We start from the raw sequence: 16,169 nt of genomic DNA, 5'->3' as shown, positions 1-16,169 counted from the left end.
ATATATCCTATGTTCAAAGCCTTCTGTCAAAACAATTACATATTGACATTATTGCTTCTTAATTAAACAATGATAATCTTTGTTTTATTAGATCTGAGACCATATCCCTAGAGGACATAACACTGATTTTGATCTATTTCCTTTTCTGAGATACTTACTGGTGTCATAACAATTATAATAAAGTTGATTCAAAATTTGGTAAAAGTCATAACAAAGGTTTAGGAAAACAGACATGAAAATGCCCTGAAGCGTTCACCTCCTACATACCAGTGTGCAATTTAATATGAAGCTCATTTTGCAAATAACCATCAACAAACCTTGAACAATTTGTCCAAATCCACCATCTTAATAAACACTAGCTTTGGCTCAGTCTTCAAATATTAGTAACCTCCTAAAAAACTTATGATTTATCAGAAGAATTACATCAAATATGGGTTAAATATATGTTTCAATCTTTATTCCGTTACATGAAAAGTCACCTGAGATTTTTGTAAGTTATTCTGTTCCAGGACTGGATAATGCCTGACCAGGGTTTGACCAAAACGTAGCCTTTGCTTTTTCAAATTTTCTGGATGTTGAAATAACTTTAATGAGTTATGATACTAGCAATCACTTTCAGAATTATCTTATTAGTAAATGTATTATTTAAAAAACATCTAAAAGCAGGAGCCAAGAAACTAAGTTAATACCAAGTGATTGTCCTGCCATGATATGTATGGTTTTTTGTTTGCCTAGTTCTGCCTTAAAGTCTAAAAAATCTGATATGTCAATCAATTGAATAATTATTTATTATTGATTAGATTATTATTAATTTTATTACCCTTCCACGTTTACTAAAAACAGCAAGATTCTTAAAACATACCTTGCTATCATTTCCAGTGAATTAATCAAAATTACAGTTGTAATATTACTCCTAAAATGTACCATTATATGTGAATAATTTATGTGGTAACAAAACTTCAAATAATGTTCTCGTAATTAAGATATACACTTTATTTCACTCCGTCCAATACTCCAGAAAGTCACTATTCTTCTCACATAGTTTTCATTCGATCAACATGGAGGAAGGTAATTCAGTTCAAAGTCCCATGCAACTCTTTATAAAAAATCTGAAATATTTAAAGCATGGTTTTATAGGCACTCATATGAACTAATTTTGATACTTGGATATTGCATGATAGGCAACTGCTGACACTGACAATATTTCCGTTTGAATAAAAAATATTACTCCTCGAATATTTTGCTCTGTTAACAAGATACTGTAGGCCTTCAGATTGTGCTTATGAAACTTAAAACATCCTACAATGTGTGACAAATTGAAGACTATCTAAGAGCCGAAGGGGACAATATCCATACACATTGTTCTTTCATGTAACAAGTTTTGCTATTTCGGTTGACCCTAACCGAAATGAAGATTTGTTTACATCGTGTCACGGCTTTCGCCTGTCTCATTTGAGCTTTATGGCGCACTAACTCAATGCCTAGTAGTGACTAAAACGTTAAGCAAAACAATTTTGTAGTTACAAGAATTGTCCGTGTTTATAACACTTGCAAAGTCTTAAACTGCTATTTGTTGTCATCAATTGGTAATGATTTTGCACATGTGCAAAAGTGTGGAAATTCGTGCAAATTCTCATCAGCAGGCAGACGTAGGTTTCCTGAACGATGGTGCAGACATTTAACTGATCGTTAGGCCTATCGCGTTTCTTGATCCGCCTCCATTTTTGTTGTCTTGGCCGTAATGGTTTTGTTAAGGTACACATCAAATTGCAGCAATATGTAATAAATATAGCGAGTGTAAATGGCATAATTCGAAGCACATCGCTTCGGATGCATCGTTTGACCCCGGAAATAAGTCTGACAAATCCACACAGCACGCCCAGCCTGCTGATTGGCCAAAATTGACGCATGCGCCAGTTTTGATTGACAGACTGGATCGGTCTATTATCAGTGGTTCCAAAAATTAACATGCACTTCCCATGGGAAGCATTTTTGCTACATAAGCCCCTGCACTATAACAGCAAGTTACCGTACCACCATCAGCATGCTATCTTTTGGTATTGTTCTTGTATTTTTATATCAATGTATGTGTGTGTGGCTGATTGTGCTAGCCTGAACAAATGTCAGCTATTGTGCTAGCCAACTGAGCTGCCACTTAAACATGCTGTCTCTCAGACATGTTATACTGGCTCTGATCTGACCAATCCTTGTATAGCCACTTCATGCTAAGCACAAGTAACTCTGGGTAGCAACTGCACTGTTAATGTCATTTGGTATGTGAAGTCAGGGGATCAAACAAAAACTGTTACTGCAAGAGACAAGTTTTTCAACGAATACTGAGAAGAAGCTGCTTAGCTACTAGTTGTTATTCAACAGCTACTGCCTGTTGCAGGAGGTGCTTGTCCATATCTACCCAGCTGGTTGTTATACAATGGCTACTGCCTGTTGTAGGAGGTGCTTGTCCACATCTACCCAACTGGTTGTTATACAATGGCTACTGCCTGTTGTAGGAGGTGCTTGTCCACATCTACCCAACTGGTTGTTATACAATGGCTACTGCCTGTTGTAGGAGGTGCTTGTCCACATCTACCCAAATGCAGCTGGTTGTTATACAATGGTTACTGCCTGTTGTTACTTTAAGGAGGTGCTTGTTCACATCTACGCAACTGCAGCTGGTTGTTATACAATGGCTACTGCCTGTTGTAGGAGGTGCTTGTTCACATCTACGCAACTGCAGCTGGTTGTTATACAATGGCTACTGCCTGTTGTAGGAGGTGCTTGTCCACATCTACCCAACTGCAGCTGGTTGTTATACAATGGCTACTGCCTGTTGTAGGAGGTGCTTGTCCACATCTACCCAACTGGTTGTTATGCAATGGCTACTGTCTGTTGTAGGAGGTGCTTGTCCACATCTACCCAACTGGTTGTTATACAATGGCTACTGCCTGTTGTAGGAGGTGCTTGTCCGTATCTACCCAACTGGTTGTTATACAATGGCTACTGCCTGTTGTAGGAGGTGCTTGTCCACATCTACCCAACTGGTTGTTATACAATGGTTACTGCAATTGCTAGGAGCCTGCTTGTTGGAGGTGCTTGTCCACATCTACCCAACTGGTTGTTATACAATGGCTACTGCCTGTTGTAGGAGGTGCTTGTCCACATCTACCCAACTGGTTGTTATGCAATGGCTACTGTCTGTTGTAGGAGGTGCTTGTCCACATCTACCCAACTGGTTGTTATACAATGGCTACTGCCTGTTGTAGGAGGTGCTTGTCCACATCTACCCAACTGGTTGTTATACAATGGCTACTGCCTGTTGTAGGAGGTGCTTGTCCGTATCTACCCAACTGGTTGTTTTTCAATGGCTACTGCCTGTTGTAGGAGGTGCTTGTCCACATCTACCCAACTGGTTGTTATACAATGGCTACTGCCTGTTGTAGGAGGTGCTTGTTGTAGGAGGTGCTTGTCCGTATCTACCCAACTGGTTGTTATACAATGGCTACTGCCTGTTGTAGGAGGTGCTTGTCCACATCTACCCAACTGGTTGTTATACAATGGCTACTGCCTGTTGTAGGAGGTGCTTGTCCACATCTACCCAACTGGTTGTTATACAATGGCTACTGCCTGTTGCAGGAGGTGCTTGTCCACATCTACCCAACTGGTTGTTATACAATGGCTACTGCCTGTTGTAGGAGGTGCTTGTCCATATCTACCCAACTGGTTGTTATACAATGGCTACTGCCTGTTGCAGGAGGTGCTTGTCCACATCTACCCAACTGGTTGTTATACAATGGCTATTGCTACATGGCCCAGGATGGCGGAGGGGATTATGGGAAGACCTGGCGAGAAGCGCGGTCCATGTGTGCTCAGTCTACTGCTGATCTGGCATCTATTGGGAACATCAAAGAACAGCTGTTCATTCAGAATTTGGTGAGAATATATCTTATACAATTAGTTCCAATAATGTGTTCACATTGTTTATCAGGACGGTGGGGTAGCCCAGTGGTTAAATTGTTCACTTGTCACGCCGAAGACCTGGGTTCGATTCCTCACATGGCTACAATGTGTGAAGCCCATTTCTGATGTCCCCTGCCATGATATTGCTGGATATTGCTAAAAGTGGTGTGATACTACCCTCACTCAGTCACTCACTCATATTGCCTGTCAGTACCAAAGTTGTTAAGTATGTTAACATGACGGACACTTGCCTATTTCATTACTGTCACTTGTAAGTTATCAACTTATCACATAATCAAACATACACTGTGGCTGAACCTATTGAATGAACAAATTTTGAAGTTAAAATGACAAAAACACACAGCAATATGAATTCAAAGATGAATTTTCCCAATTTGTCCTAAAACTCATTATGAAATCTGTGCAGTTAGAAAATTGTTCACATTGAGTGTAAAGAAAAGTACCCCTAAATCATCCTTTTGACCCAGTTTATAAGACTTAAACACTGAAACACTGAAAGAAATCAAATTCTCTTCTTATCTGGTATATTGATGTAATATTTGTTTATTGCATATATCCTAAAATGTGACTGTCCAAATTAACCTCTTCCTTTGACTGCCATTTTAGGTCTCCAATTTGAGTGACGTCCACGTGTGGATTGGCTTCAGTGAGCTGGACTGGGACATGGGATACAGGTAATGTTGCAAGACTTCAGTGACTATAGTCTGTTTGCAGTGAAAACGTACCGTACCGATGAATTTCACTTTAAAGAAAAAAATAAACGAAATAAAGTGAAATTAAGATTGTGAATTCTCATAATATTATCTTGCCAATTGAACATTTAAATCTCCGAATTTTATTCAACTTAGGATTAGACCAACCCTACTTGTTCTCGGTGTTTCATATAATGTGCATACCCCCTGGTAATACAAACCAATAATAGCGATTTGATGTTGATTACCTAACTGTTGTACCAGCAAGTGGTCTCCCCTTGTAAAAAATAGCAAAACGTGACAACAAAATAATGATCGTTTGTTAAACAAGCTTTTTATTCGGCTGTCCAAAATTATGAGACAAATCATCAGAGTTGGTCTGTCGATTTCATGTGACTGTGCAAAATTTGGTTTTGTTGCAGTTATTAGATTTTGTGTTAGTGAGCAATTCATTGGTCTCAAATGAAATCAAATGGACTGTAGTTATTATTATTATCGATATGTTGTTAAGCTTCCAAACCTATACACATTGGTAAGGCAGCGGAGCAAAAATAGGCATCAAATATTGTGCAAATCGGAGATCAAAGCAAACGCTTTAACTATCAAGCTTCTCAACTCCCATTGTAATATATACTAGTGTCATCAGCATAATTATTGTGCAGTATATAAAGTCCCACTTCCGCCTCAGGTGGAGCGATGGGACGCCTGATGTTAAATTCATGAACTGGAACCACAATGAACCCAATGACTTCGGAGGAGCTGAGGCTTGTGGGGACATGACAGTTGCGAATGGTGAGATCAAGTTGATAGAATCATACAATGTGATTTCAAGTAATTATTAACAATGATTTTTAATAATAGTACTGGCTGCGGAACAGTTATCGCCATATTTTAACGGTATTTACAAAATCACTCTGCCATTTGTCAAAGAAATGAAATAGAATTTATTATGGTACTTAATTAGCTATTTGCCGATGTGTCCAGTCTGTTCACTGCCACCGATCGTGTTTTTATATAACCTGGCGCAAGGGAATAATGGCAGTACAGATAGATGTTTTCTCAGAACTAACTGTAACAGTTATCGCTATTTCAGAATTTCTCCTGCCATTCGTGAAATAATATATATTTATATCATACAGTAACCTCGAATAATTGATTGTGTGACTATTTGAGTGTTTCTTTTACAGTAGATTGATAGGGAATGAAACAATTAATGATTTGTGAACTTGAACTTGCTATTATTTAGATCGTGTGACATCCCCCCGACTAATAATTTTTTATAAGGTTCATAACTTCATCTTTAATTTTTCTCTTATGCTACTTATCATAAAGAATTTTCTTTTGCTGTTCTTTATTGTTGTCAAAAAATGTGGGGAAAAAATACCGGAATTGTAAATGACTGAAACTATGCACATGTGATACTGATGTATTGGCGATAACTGTTCACTAGCCAGTACAGTGTGTTAGTGTGATGTTGGCAAAAACTGATGCAGGGCATGTTTACCACCCAGGTGAAACCAACAACCATTGTGATAAACCTGGAATCAGAATCAGGGCAAACCCCCGAATCATAGGATTCTGTCACACTTAGGGGATGTAACTCTGTATAACAGATTGAAGCAATGTATACTCCTCAACTGATGGTTGAGGTGTTGGTTAGACAATGATGATGATGATGATGATTAGGGTCATATAATGATGGTATCAAGTAATGATAGATTTGACCCCGTAAAATCAAGAGTGTCAGATTGTGTCATCCTAACCACTAACAATGACAATGCTCGCAATATGACAGTTTACTTTTATTATTTTGGTCAATTTTAATGATCAGTAATTAACCATAATCTTTAAACTTGACAATTACTGATTTCCTGGATACTTTGAATCCTCTGTGAATAATATTGGACAGATAAAATACTGTTTCATCATTCATCCATATGCCTTGTTTATTTGACCAGGAAAATGGAATGATGAGCACTGTTCCATAGTACAGGGCTACGTGTGCAAGTATAACATGAACCCATCCTCAGCCATCACCCCAACCCCATCTCCCATCATGCCAGGATACTGCCCACCAGGGTTCAACACCTTCGGCAACAGGTGTTTCAAGGTCAACACCGCTCAGGGGAACCAGCTCAACTGGGCACAGGCTCGAAAGATGTGCAAAGGTCAAGGTCGTGGGTATGACCTTGCAAGCATTCAAAATGCTAGAGAACAAGGTGTGTACATTGATTGCACAAAAGCATAACAATGGCTGGTCATTATAACTGACCTTATCTTCATGTCCATACCCTGTTCACCTTATAGACAGATATGATACGAAAACAAGTTCCTGATGATAGGCAGGTTTTCAGAAGCTCTGGCCCTTCAACAAGATTTATGAAAAAGAACCAGCATTTCAATGATTTGACAATCAAATATTATCCCATGCTTCCAGAATGAAGTCTTTGAGCATCTCTAAGATTCTGCACACATATTCGTGTGGGTACAGGCTATAAACTGGCCCATTCGTCACCACTCGCCCCTTTCCGTAACCTCCAAGAAGACTCGTCCCCCTCTCGATGATTGTTATGTGCGAAAATACAACAAACCAATCAGAACGCGCGTAAATGACTGCGGTGCTTTGGTAAAAATAATCCCCAGTACTTAAATTGTTTATGGCATTATGTCATTGTTTAAAAAATCATGAAAAATATATATCGTCATATTGAAAGAACAAAGAACTTAGCTAACAGGATTTTGCTGCCTGGTATGAAGTTTCCGATAAGAATCATGCGATTGACGGTGAGAGATTCAAATACACGCACGTGCGTTTGTTGACATTACGGCTCTCATGTTTCCAACTGAGGGTATTTCTGACGATCTTGCGGGCTTGCTATGGAGATTGTAAGTGCGCTTCCAACAATTTTAGGAAATGTAATTATAAATCGCTACAAGTTTCAAAACAATAATATTAGACATATATCTGCATGTAACTAATCAACTTTAATCTTTAACATTGGGCATATATTTCACATCTTTGGGAATATTTTAGTCTGATTCTTTTTTTTTGGTCATTCATATATTTTTCAGCGAATTCATTCAAAATTTCACTTGGGGTATGACAGCAAGGTTACACGAATGTTCAGTTTGAGAAATATTTTAAAGTCATTTTTGAGTTTCTGCTTTGGGATTTAATGTAGTTTTAATAAATGTTATTTACATATTTAATAAAACAAATCCCATTTGTGATTATCAAACCCTATTTAGAAATATAATTGGAAATATAAGGTGAACATCTGGTAATAATTACATCAGAATAAGTCTGTAACAAATACGTTTTTCTCCTTCTTTTAGTTGTATCAAAAAGGTTTAATTCTTTACCAACATAAACAGCAATACAATGTATGATTACTTCGGTGATATTAAGTACCATTGGAATCAAACAAGAATAGAGTTATCGTTCCTGTTTAAAGTAGTTCTGATGTTCATGCGCCAATATGAAATCCTTCCAGACAGAGGGCACGAGTCGCTATTCGGCTTGTCCCGGAATAACACGAGTTGGTCACGAAAGAAACTGGCCATCTGAACACTGACTTCAGATACCAGGCAGCCCTCTGATATTGCTGATGGCCATGTGCCAGAGGACCAGCAATTTAATCATGCATTGGGTTAGAACTTTTGCTGTGACAAATCTAATGTGAGGGGAAGTGAACAGTATTTTTATTTTTTATGTTTCTCACAGACCATATAAAACTTTGCCTTGGAGGCCCCACTTTCACAACTGTAGGGTTTTGACTGACACACCTTGGCAGGTGTAGGCATATCTCTCACATAAATATTGAAGACTTTTCCAGGGTATGGAAGGTGAATTTGAGGCAACCAAGACAGCAACACAGGTATGTCTTACTGATATATTATTGCCATTATGTCGGATTCTTCTGTGCAGCCTTTGTGACGACACTGCTGCTGAACACGGACACTCCCCTTTGGCTGGGGATGTACAAGACCCCAGGACCAGAGGGGTCCCAGAGCCTGCTGTGGGCCTTCAACAACGACCCCATGCAGTACACCAACTGGGCTGCCAAGGAACCCAACGGGGGTATGAAGGTTAGTCAGGAGAATATATACTACTCAGAATTTGCCTTAGGATCTCTGATTCTTTCATATTGCTCTAGTTCATCTGTGGTAGCATGTCAGATCAATATTCCAGCTATATTGTGGTGGTGTTGTGTGGTCCTATGCATAGAACTCACAAATCAGTCGAAGTTAAGCAACGTTTGGTGCTGAGAGTCCTTGGATGGGTGAATGTTCTTGGCAGTTTGACTCTTGAGAGTTTCTAGGACTTCAGTCCTGCCCCACAACAAAGCACATGTGATACATGTAATCTCACCTAAGGCAGGTGAGTTTGTTCAAAATTGCCTCTGTTCACCCAGCAGAATATGAGTACCTGGTGGGATAAGTCATGTGACTATAACTGTCTAGCGCTTCACAGGCAGTTTGGGTTATCCGGGGTAATAATGAACTGTGTATTTGTATGCGCTTTGAACAGGCACTTGGTGTATGGATTTTAGTGCTATAGAAGTACACATCATATTGCTGCAGTTTGTAAATAATCAAGTCTGGACCAGGCAATCCAGTGATCAACAGTTAGAGCATCGATCTACACAAGTGAGATACGATGACATGTGTCAACCAAGTCAGCGAGCCTGACAACCCGATCCCGTTAGTCGCCTCTTACGACAAGCATGGGTTTCTGAAGATCAATTCTAACCCGGATCTTCAGGGGTCAAAAGTAATATGAAGGAATCTTTAACTTCTATCAAGTAATGTGCTGAGGAGTTTGAAGTGCATTGAAGAAGGAAGGTGTGCTAAAAGACATGACAGTGTTAAGGAGATAGTACCAACACACTTTGGTGAGGTCAAGGTTAAAGTGAACAATTATGTCGTTAATAAACTAGACTTAACAAAAATCTCATCTAAAAAGTGAGTGAGTGAGTGAGTGAGTGAGTTTAGTTTAACGCCGCAATCAGCAATATTCCAGCTATATGGCGGCGGTCTGTAAATAATCAAGTCTGGACCAGACAATCCAGTCATCAACAGCATGAGCATCGATCAATGCAATTGGGAACCGATGACATGTGTCAACCATGCCAGCGAGCCTAACCACCAATCCCATCAGTCGCCTTTTAACGACAAGCATGAGTTACTGAAGGTTCATTCTAACCCGGACCTTCACGGGTATCATCTAAAAAGAATTAATTTCAAAGTTCATTGACTTAGACCCAGTGTGAAATGAATCTCTTCCTCAAGAGCGTTTGAGGGAGTATGTTGTATTTCTTTGTTTCTTCTGTCAGGAGAGCTGTACCCAGATGTACTCGACGACCGCCCGAGCAGGACAATGGAACGACATCAGCTGTGAGACCAACATGGGCTTCGTGTGTGAGACAATGAGAAGTTAGTTTTTTCAACCATACTTGACATTAGTTTAAGGTCATCTGGCTTTGGCGTCATGAAGCTTTATCAGTTTATGTCTTCTGCTGTGCCCTTCTACAAACGTTTCATATTTAAACCATGTATCTAGAACCATTGGTGGGTTTTGCAGAATAAACTCCTACCAGTTTTAAAAGCTTTACACTTTGAGTCTTGTAGATGTTCCTTACAGTTCCATTAAAATGACAACTCTTATTCTAATATGAAACCTCATGGATCAAGATCTGAGGTCAACCCATATAAGGTCACAACAGGTTAACTTTGAGCAAACTTTTACATCAAATATAAAGACGGTCCTAAGGCCAGACCAATTTTATTTCTTGTTTTACGGATCTGCAAGTTCAAGAATAAGAAAAAAAATAAAAATGAGGTTTCCCCACTCTAAAAGTAAAATCCTAATGTTAATGTGATATACAGTGGAAGCCCTCTAAACCGGCAGCCCTCCAATCCGGCATGCTCTCAATATCGGCACTAGAATTTGGTCCCGGAAGAAGCTAGTTAATTTATGATCATTTACATGCCCTCTAATCCGGCGTCAGTCTATTCTGTATTTCGGCACAACAAAGGCCGCACAATTGACTGTTTGTACAGTAATTAACGCTCTCTAAATCGGCATCCGGTATCTCGGCCTATTTCTGGTCCTATTTTGAAAGAGAACGCAATTCAGTTTGCTTCAGAATTAAATGTCAACGAGTTTAAGGCATCAGATGGTCGGCTGGCACGCAGGAAGACATGATAAGACATCAAACAGTTCAATGTGAGTGGAGATAATGCCAGTGTAGGTCAGAGTGAAGTTGACAAGAATATGATGACTATCAACACGTTGTTCAGTCGTATTTTACGACACACGGAAGATCATTCTCAGGTTGAAAAGGGAAAAGTTCTCTATACCGGCATTTTTTTGCTGGTCCCAACGCATGTCGGTTTAGAGGGCTTCCACTGTATGTGAAATACTCTTGAAATCAGTATGAAACCTAAACTCACTCAACTTAGTTTTAGATGATATAAACAAAACAAAAGAGTTAAGATGGAAACACATGTGGGTTTTTTGCTTTGACCTCCTGCCTTTAGGTTTTATGAGGAGAAAAATCCGTAAAACAAGAAATAAAATTGGTCTGGCCTAAGAAAATGAACAAACATTGCATCAGAACAACAACAAATTAGCTACACTTCATTAGCTTATCTTGTCTATATATCTTCACTTTGTTTCAAGAGCCATACATAACCATCCCCGAGGCAATTCCCAACCCCTGCAAACAAGGCTGGAAGCCCCTGGGTGGGGACTGCTTCAAACTGGTGACCACGCCCATGAGCCGGGGGGACAGTGAGGTGTCCTGTATTCAACAGGGAGGACATCTCACCAGCATCAACAACCCGTATGAACAGGCCTTTATGTATCTCCAGGCATCAGACAACAGCTCTACCTCATCCATGTGGATTGGGATGGAAAGGCAGAACCAGGTAAGGGTGTCTACTGAGAATCACATCTAGTTCTGGCAGTGTGAGGATGATCAGGCTCCAGTACTGCATATTGATGAGTGAGTGAGTGAGTGAGTGAGTATGGTTTCACGCTGCAATATCACGGCATTGTACACCAAAATGGGCTTCACACATTGTACCCATTTGGGGAATCAAACCCGGGTCTTCGATGTGACGAGCAGACTACCCCGCCGCCCCTGCACATTGCAGATCTGTGACACCTTGGTGTATGTTTTCAGTAAAATGCATATATAAGTTCCTCAACTGGTTTAACACTGCTTGATGAATATTGCAGATACGTGATGGAATGTTAGCTTTATGTTAACATGGCACCAGATAATTTGTTTAGCTAGTTTAGCAACCATAGATGCTGGGATTCGAACCACGAACTTTCTGATCCAAAGTCAGATGCCTTGTCCGAGGTTGACCCCGTCAGCAAACAGACAAGGTCAGAATGTCATCTATGGGATGACTCCACACCCTGCTACTCAATGCAGTACTGAATTTGTTAAGATAGGGAGTCTTCCTCAATGGAATAAACCAGAAGTTGTTATCCAAAGAGTTATTTAGTTATTGAGTATAAATACATTTTGTACTGATATTGGGGTAGGGAGGATAATATAGTTTTATTCAGTTTGCTCCTGGCAATTGGATTTTGTTGACTTCTTAAACTAATTTTACCTGTATGCTGTTCCAGCTAAGTTCTAATGAGCATATGTTTGTGTTTAGCCCCAAGTGAGTCACATGTCAGTTGACCCTATGACAGGGATACATGAGTCAGTGTGTGAGATATTCCGTATCAGTGTATTATTCACTACAGTACAGTTCATGCATATATACTACCCATCAGAAGTTTAGACTCACTTAAAGCACTCACTATATGTTATGTATATCCATATGGCTGCATCGAAGATGAATTTCTCCACTAACTTGTGGGGAACCAACTACAAACTTTATGCAGATGAATTGCATGAGGATCATGCATCAAACTGCTGAAAAGCTTGTGCAAATATCGTGCATGTGAACAGCTGCGTGTTGGTGTAAGGTTTCATTAAGAATTCGCCAATTTTCACCGAGTTTCATCATTTATTGAACTCATGACAATAATCTTTTCAACGTTACGAATTAGTTTTACAATGCATCAGTTCATGTGTAAACAGTACCTTTAAACAGTTTGGAATATTTTACAAAATCTTGTTTAGAACAGTTGACTGAAGTAAGTGGCTACATTTACACTAGTGAGTCTAAACTTTTGATGGGTAGTATATGATACATGCATTCAGTCTTAGACAGCACAGTTCATTCAGTCTTAAAATTTCTATGACAGAAAAGACATACATGGAAACAGGCTGAAAAAACTACATTGGGTTAATACGGTGTCGTTATGGCTTATTGAATTTCCTTACACATAAATGTATTTTGGGGCCCGTGAAGATTCGGGTGGTCAGGCTCGCTGACTTGGTTGACACATGTGATCATATCCCAATTGCATAGATCGATGCTCATGTTGTTAACACTGGATTGTCTGGTCCCGACTCGGTTATTTACAGACCTCTGCCATACACCTGTAATTTTGCTGAGTGCAGCGTAAAACTTAATTCACTCACTCACTTACACATTTTTGAATGCAAGCAACACAAAATTAATTTGGGTAAAGTTATTTAGTTTGCATGTATATCAAATAAATACACCCCACACACCCAGTTTGTATGGAACTCTTTGTTTTTGTGCAGCAGTCGTAGATGATTACTGAGCCCAACCACACAATCCTTTCATGTCACAAATAAACACTAACACCAACATGCCCACCCCTTTCTTCTATGAAGCTCTTTGATTTTGTGCATCAGTCCTAGATGTTTACTGAACCCGATGACACAATCCTTGAAGTCCCTTGTAATGGTTGGCGTAGGCTGCTTGTGACCAGTTCTAATGTGGAAATCCCATACGACAATGTCAAATTGAATATTGTTCATTTTCTCCAGACAGGAAAGTATGTATGGCCTGCCTCTGTGCCTGTGTTGTACACCAACTGGGGGGTCAACGAACCCTCGTATGGACCGCAGGGAGGCTGCGTGTCATTCAACGCCACAACAGGAACTTGGACTGATGACAACTGCTCAAAGACACTGAGGTTCACTTGCAGAATTACAACAGGTAAATGTTCAGTTGTTGAGCAGGAAGTAATTGCAAACACAACTGAAAGCGACCACCCAATGAATGGGTGAATGTTGTTTTATGCCTGGGGCAGTATGAGCAACAGTCTGTATTGGGAAGGTCACTACTACTGAAAATCATTGTTCAAAAGTTGATTTTTAAGTTTGTTTATCCGACATCTAATTGTCCATACTGTGACACTTTGTCAAGTGATTCCAGCAGCATTCATCCTCACACCCTGGAAATGAATGTCAAAAATTGCTTTTGCTGACACTTAAGTTAAAAGTTTTAGATTTAATGATTCCCTATACCAAAATACAGTAGCAGCAACCTCAAGGAATCCACGACAAACACCCCCCACACCCACACCTGACACCCTTACACCCTTACACCCTATGCCCCAACTCCCAAACACCTCCCACTCAACACCCTTACACCCTGTGCCCCAACACCCCCACACCTGACACCCTATACCCCGACACCCTTACACCCTATGCCCCAACACCTGACACCCTATACCCAAACACCCCTGACACCCTGTGCCCCAAACACCTCCCACTCAACACCCTTACATCCTGTGCCGCAACACCCCTACACCACTGCATCTGTCCCAACTCTCAAACACCTGTACACCCTATGCCCTGATACCGAAATCCCCCCCTCCCCTCAACACCTGTACACCCTATGCCCTGACACCGAAACACACACCCCACACACACACACACAACACACACACATTCAACACCCGTACACCCTGTGCCCCAACACCACTGCACCTGACTCCCCTACACCTATGTCCCAACACTCAAACACCCATACACCCTATGTCCCACTCCCCAACACCCCTAGACCTTTACACCCCACAACCCTGACACCCCTGCATCTAACAACACCCTTACACCCCTGTAAAGCACACCCCTACATGTCAGACACTGCCTTCAGTGACATGGTTTGATCTCATCCTGGCAATGTCACCCATGACCTCTGTTGTTGACAATAACATCTCCTGTCTTATTCCCAGCCAAACCGTTGTTCACGCCACCGCCGCCAAACGGTCAGTGTCCTGGAGATGGGTGGGAGGCCTTCGGTTTCAGCTGCTACTATTTCCAGGGCTCCAAGCAGCTCAATTTCCCAGACGCCGAGTTCCAGTGCGAGGAGCATGGAGGGCACCTGGTGGCCGTCCATGACAACACCACCAACCAGTATCTGTACTCTCGCATCGAAATACAGACTTCAACAAGTGTGTGGATCGGACTCCACAAGTCCACTGATTGTAAGTGCCACACAGCTGTAAATATAGGCGCCAAACCCTTTCCACATGAAACATCCTCACTGAAAGCTGACTGAAGAACTCTGACTACATTCTGAACACATGATCATGAATCACTGTCAAACAGTGATGATAGTGGCAGTTGGGAAACGGTCAGCATATCCTGCTACAGTGGTCCAAGACAGATGACACAAACACATGCAAAGGCAAGACAACTTTCAAACAAAAAGACATGGGACCATATAGAACATTGCTGGATGATAGGTTAAAACATATTTCTGTGAAAAGATAACAACAAATTCTTGTATGTCTTCAGTGTTCATTCTAGGCTACACCCTTGTGCCATTTGCGGACTAATATTCAGCATTGCGCACTGTACAGGTTTGTGTTGGCGCATCCATGAATGTAAATCTGAAACACATCACAAATTTGTTTTCGCTTGGCAACTTGAGCAAAACTCCAGTACGTCATTGGTTTGCCGTGTTGACCTCATCTGGTTTTAAAGTTTTAAAAAAAAGGAAGTGAACCCATACTAGTAATAACTAGTATAGTGTATGGCTAAAAGGTCACTGCAATTTGACATGACCCACAATATTTTCTAAATCACCCGCATAAACTGAGAGCTGGTGGGCCATGGTCTCACTTTTTAGAAATGCTCGAATGAACACTGTATCTTGTGATCTGGTCTTTATTGAATGTTGACGTGTCAGTATACTGTCATTAATTAAATAATATATACTTTCATGTCAGATGGTTTTGCTTGGCGTGACAACAGCCCAGTACAGTTTACCAATTGGGCACCCAACGAGCCGTCCAGTACGGATCCCGGCGGGGAACCAGGAGCACTGTGTGGAACTGTTTGCCCAGACAGCTCTGTGGAACGATGTCAGCTGTGACTCCTTTAGGGGATTCGTCTGTGAGAAACCACAAGGTAGGTCCCTATGAAGAATATCCTGAAACATGGCATTTGGTGACGATCCTTTGTGTGTCAAGAACCACAGAACCTGAAGATCTGGGTTAGAATTGGTCTTCAGCAACCCATGCTTGTCATTAGAGGCAAATAACGGGATCGAGTGGTCAGGCTTGCTGACTTGGTTGACACATGTCATCGTATCCCAATTGGG

The 16,169-nt window shown here is 40.7% G+C and overlaps 1 protein-coding gene across 1 annotated transcript in view; it reads left to right on the top strand.

Annotated features, from left to right (window-relative positions):
- LOC124253889 overlaps positions 1-16,169 on the top strand; it is a 104,255-nt gene that overhangs the window by 83,886 nt on the left and 4,200 nt on the right. Inside the window, exons 41-50 of the mRNA XM_046687743.1 lie at positions 3,752-3,930; positions 4,585-4,652; positions 5,359-5,462; positions 6,629-6,889; positions 8,599-8,759; positions 10,007-10,106; positions 11,356-11,603; positions 13,604-13,775; positions 14,797-15,048; positions 15,796-15,976. Of these exons, the coding sequence (XP_046543699.1) occupies positions 3,752-3,930; positions 4,585-4,652; positions 5,359-5,462; positions 6,629-6,889; positions 8,599-8,759; positions 10,007-10,106; positions 11,356-11,603; positions 13,604-13,775; positions 14,797-15,048; positions 15,796-15,941 (1,691 nt within the window). The 3' untranslated portion in view covers positions 15,942-15,976. The remainder of the gene's footprint in view (positions 1-3,751; positions 3,931-4,584; positions 4,653-5,358; positions 5,463-6,628; positions 6,890-8,598; positions 8,760-10,006; positions 10,107-11,355; positions 11,604-13,603; positions 13,776-14,796; positions 15,049-15,795; positions 15,977-16,169) is intronic.

This window comes from Haliotis rubra, unplaced genomic scaffold, assembly GCF_003918875.1.
Source record: "Haliotis rubra isolate DU_JTF1 unplaced genomic scaffold, ASM391887v1 Scf558, whole genome shotgun sequence".
NCBI lineage: Eukaryota > Metazoa > Mollusca > Gastropoda > Lepetellida > Haliotidae > Haliotis > Haliotis rubra.
This window is presented reverse-complemented; position numbering and strand designations above follow the sequence as displayed.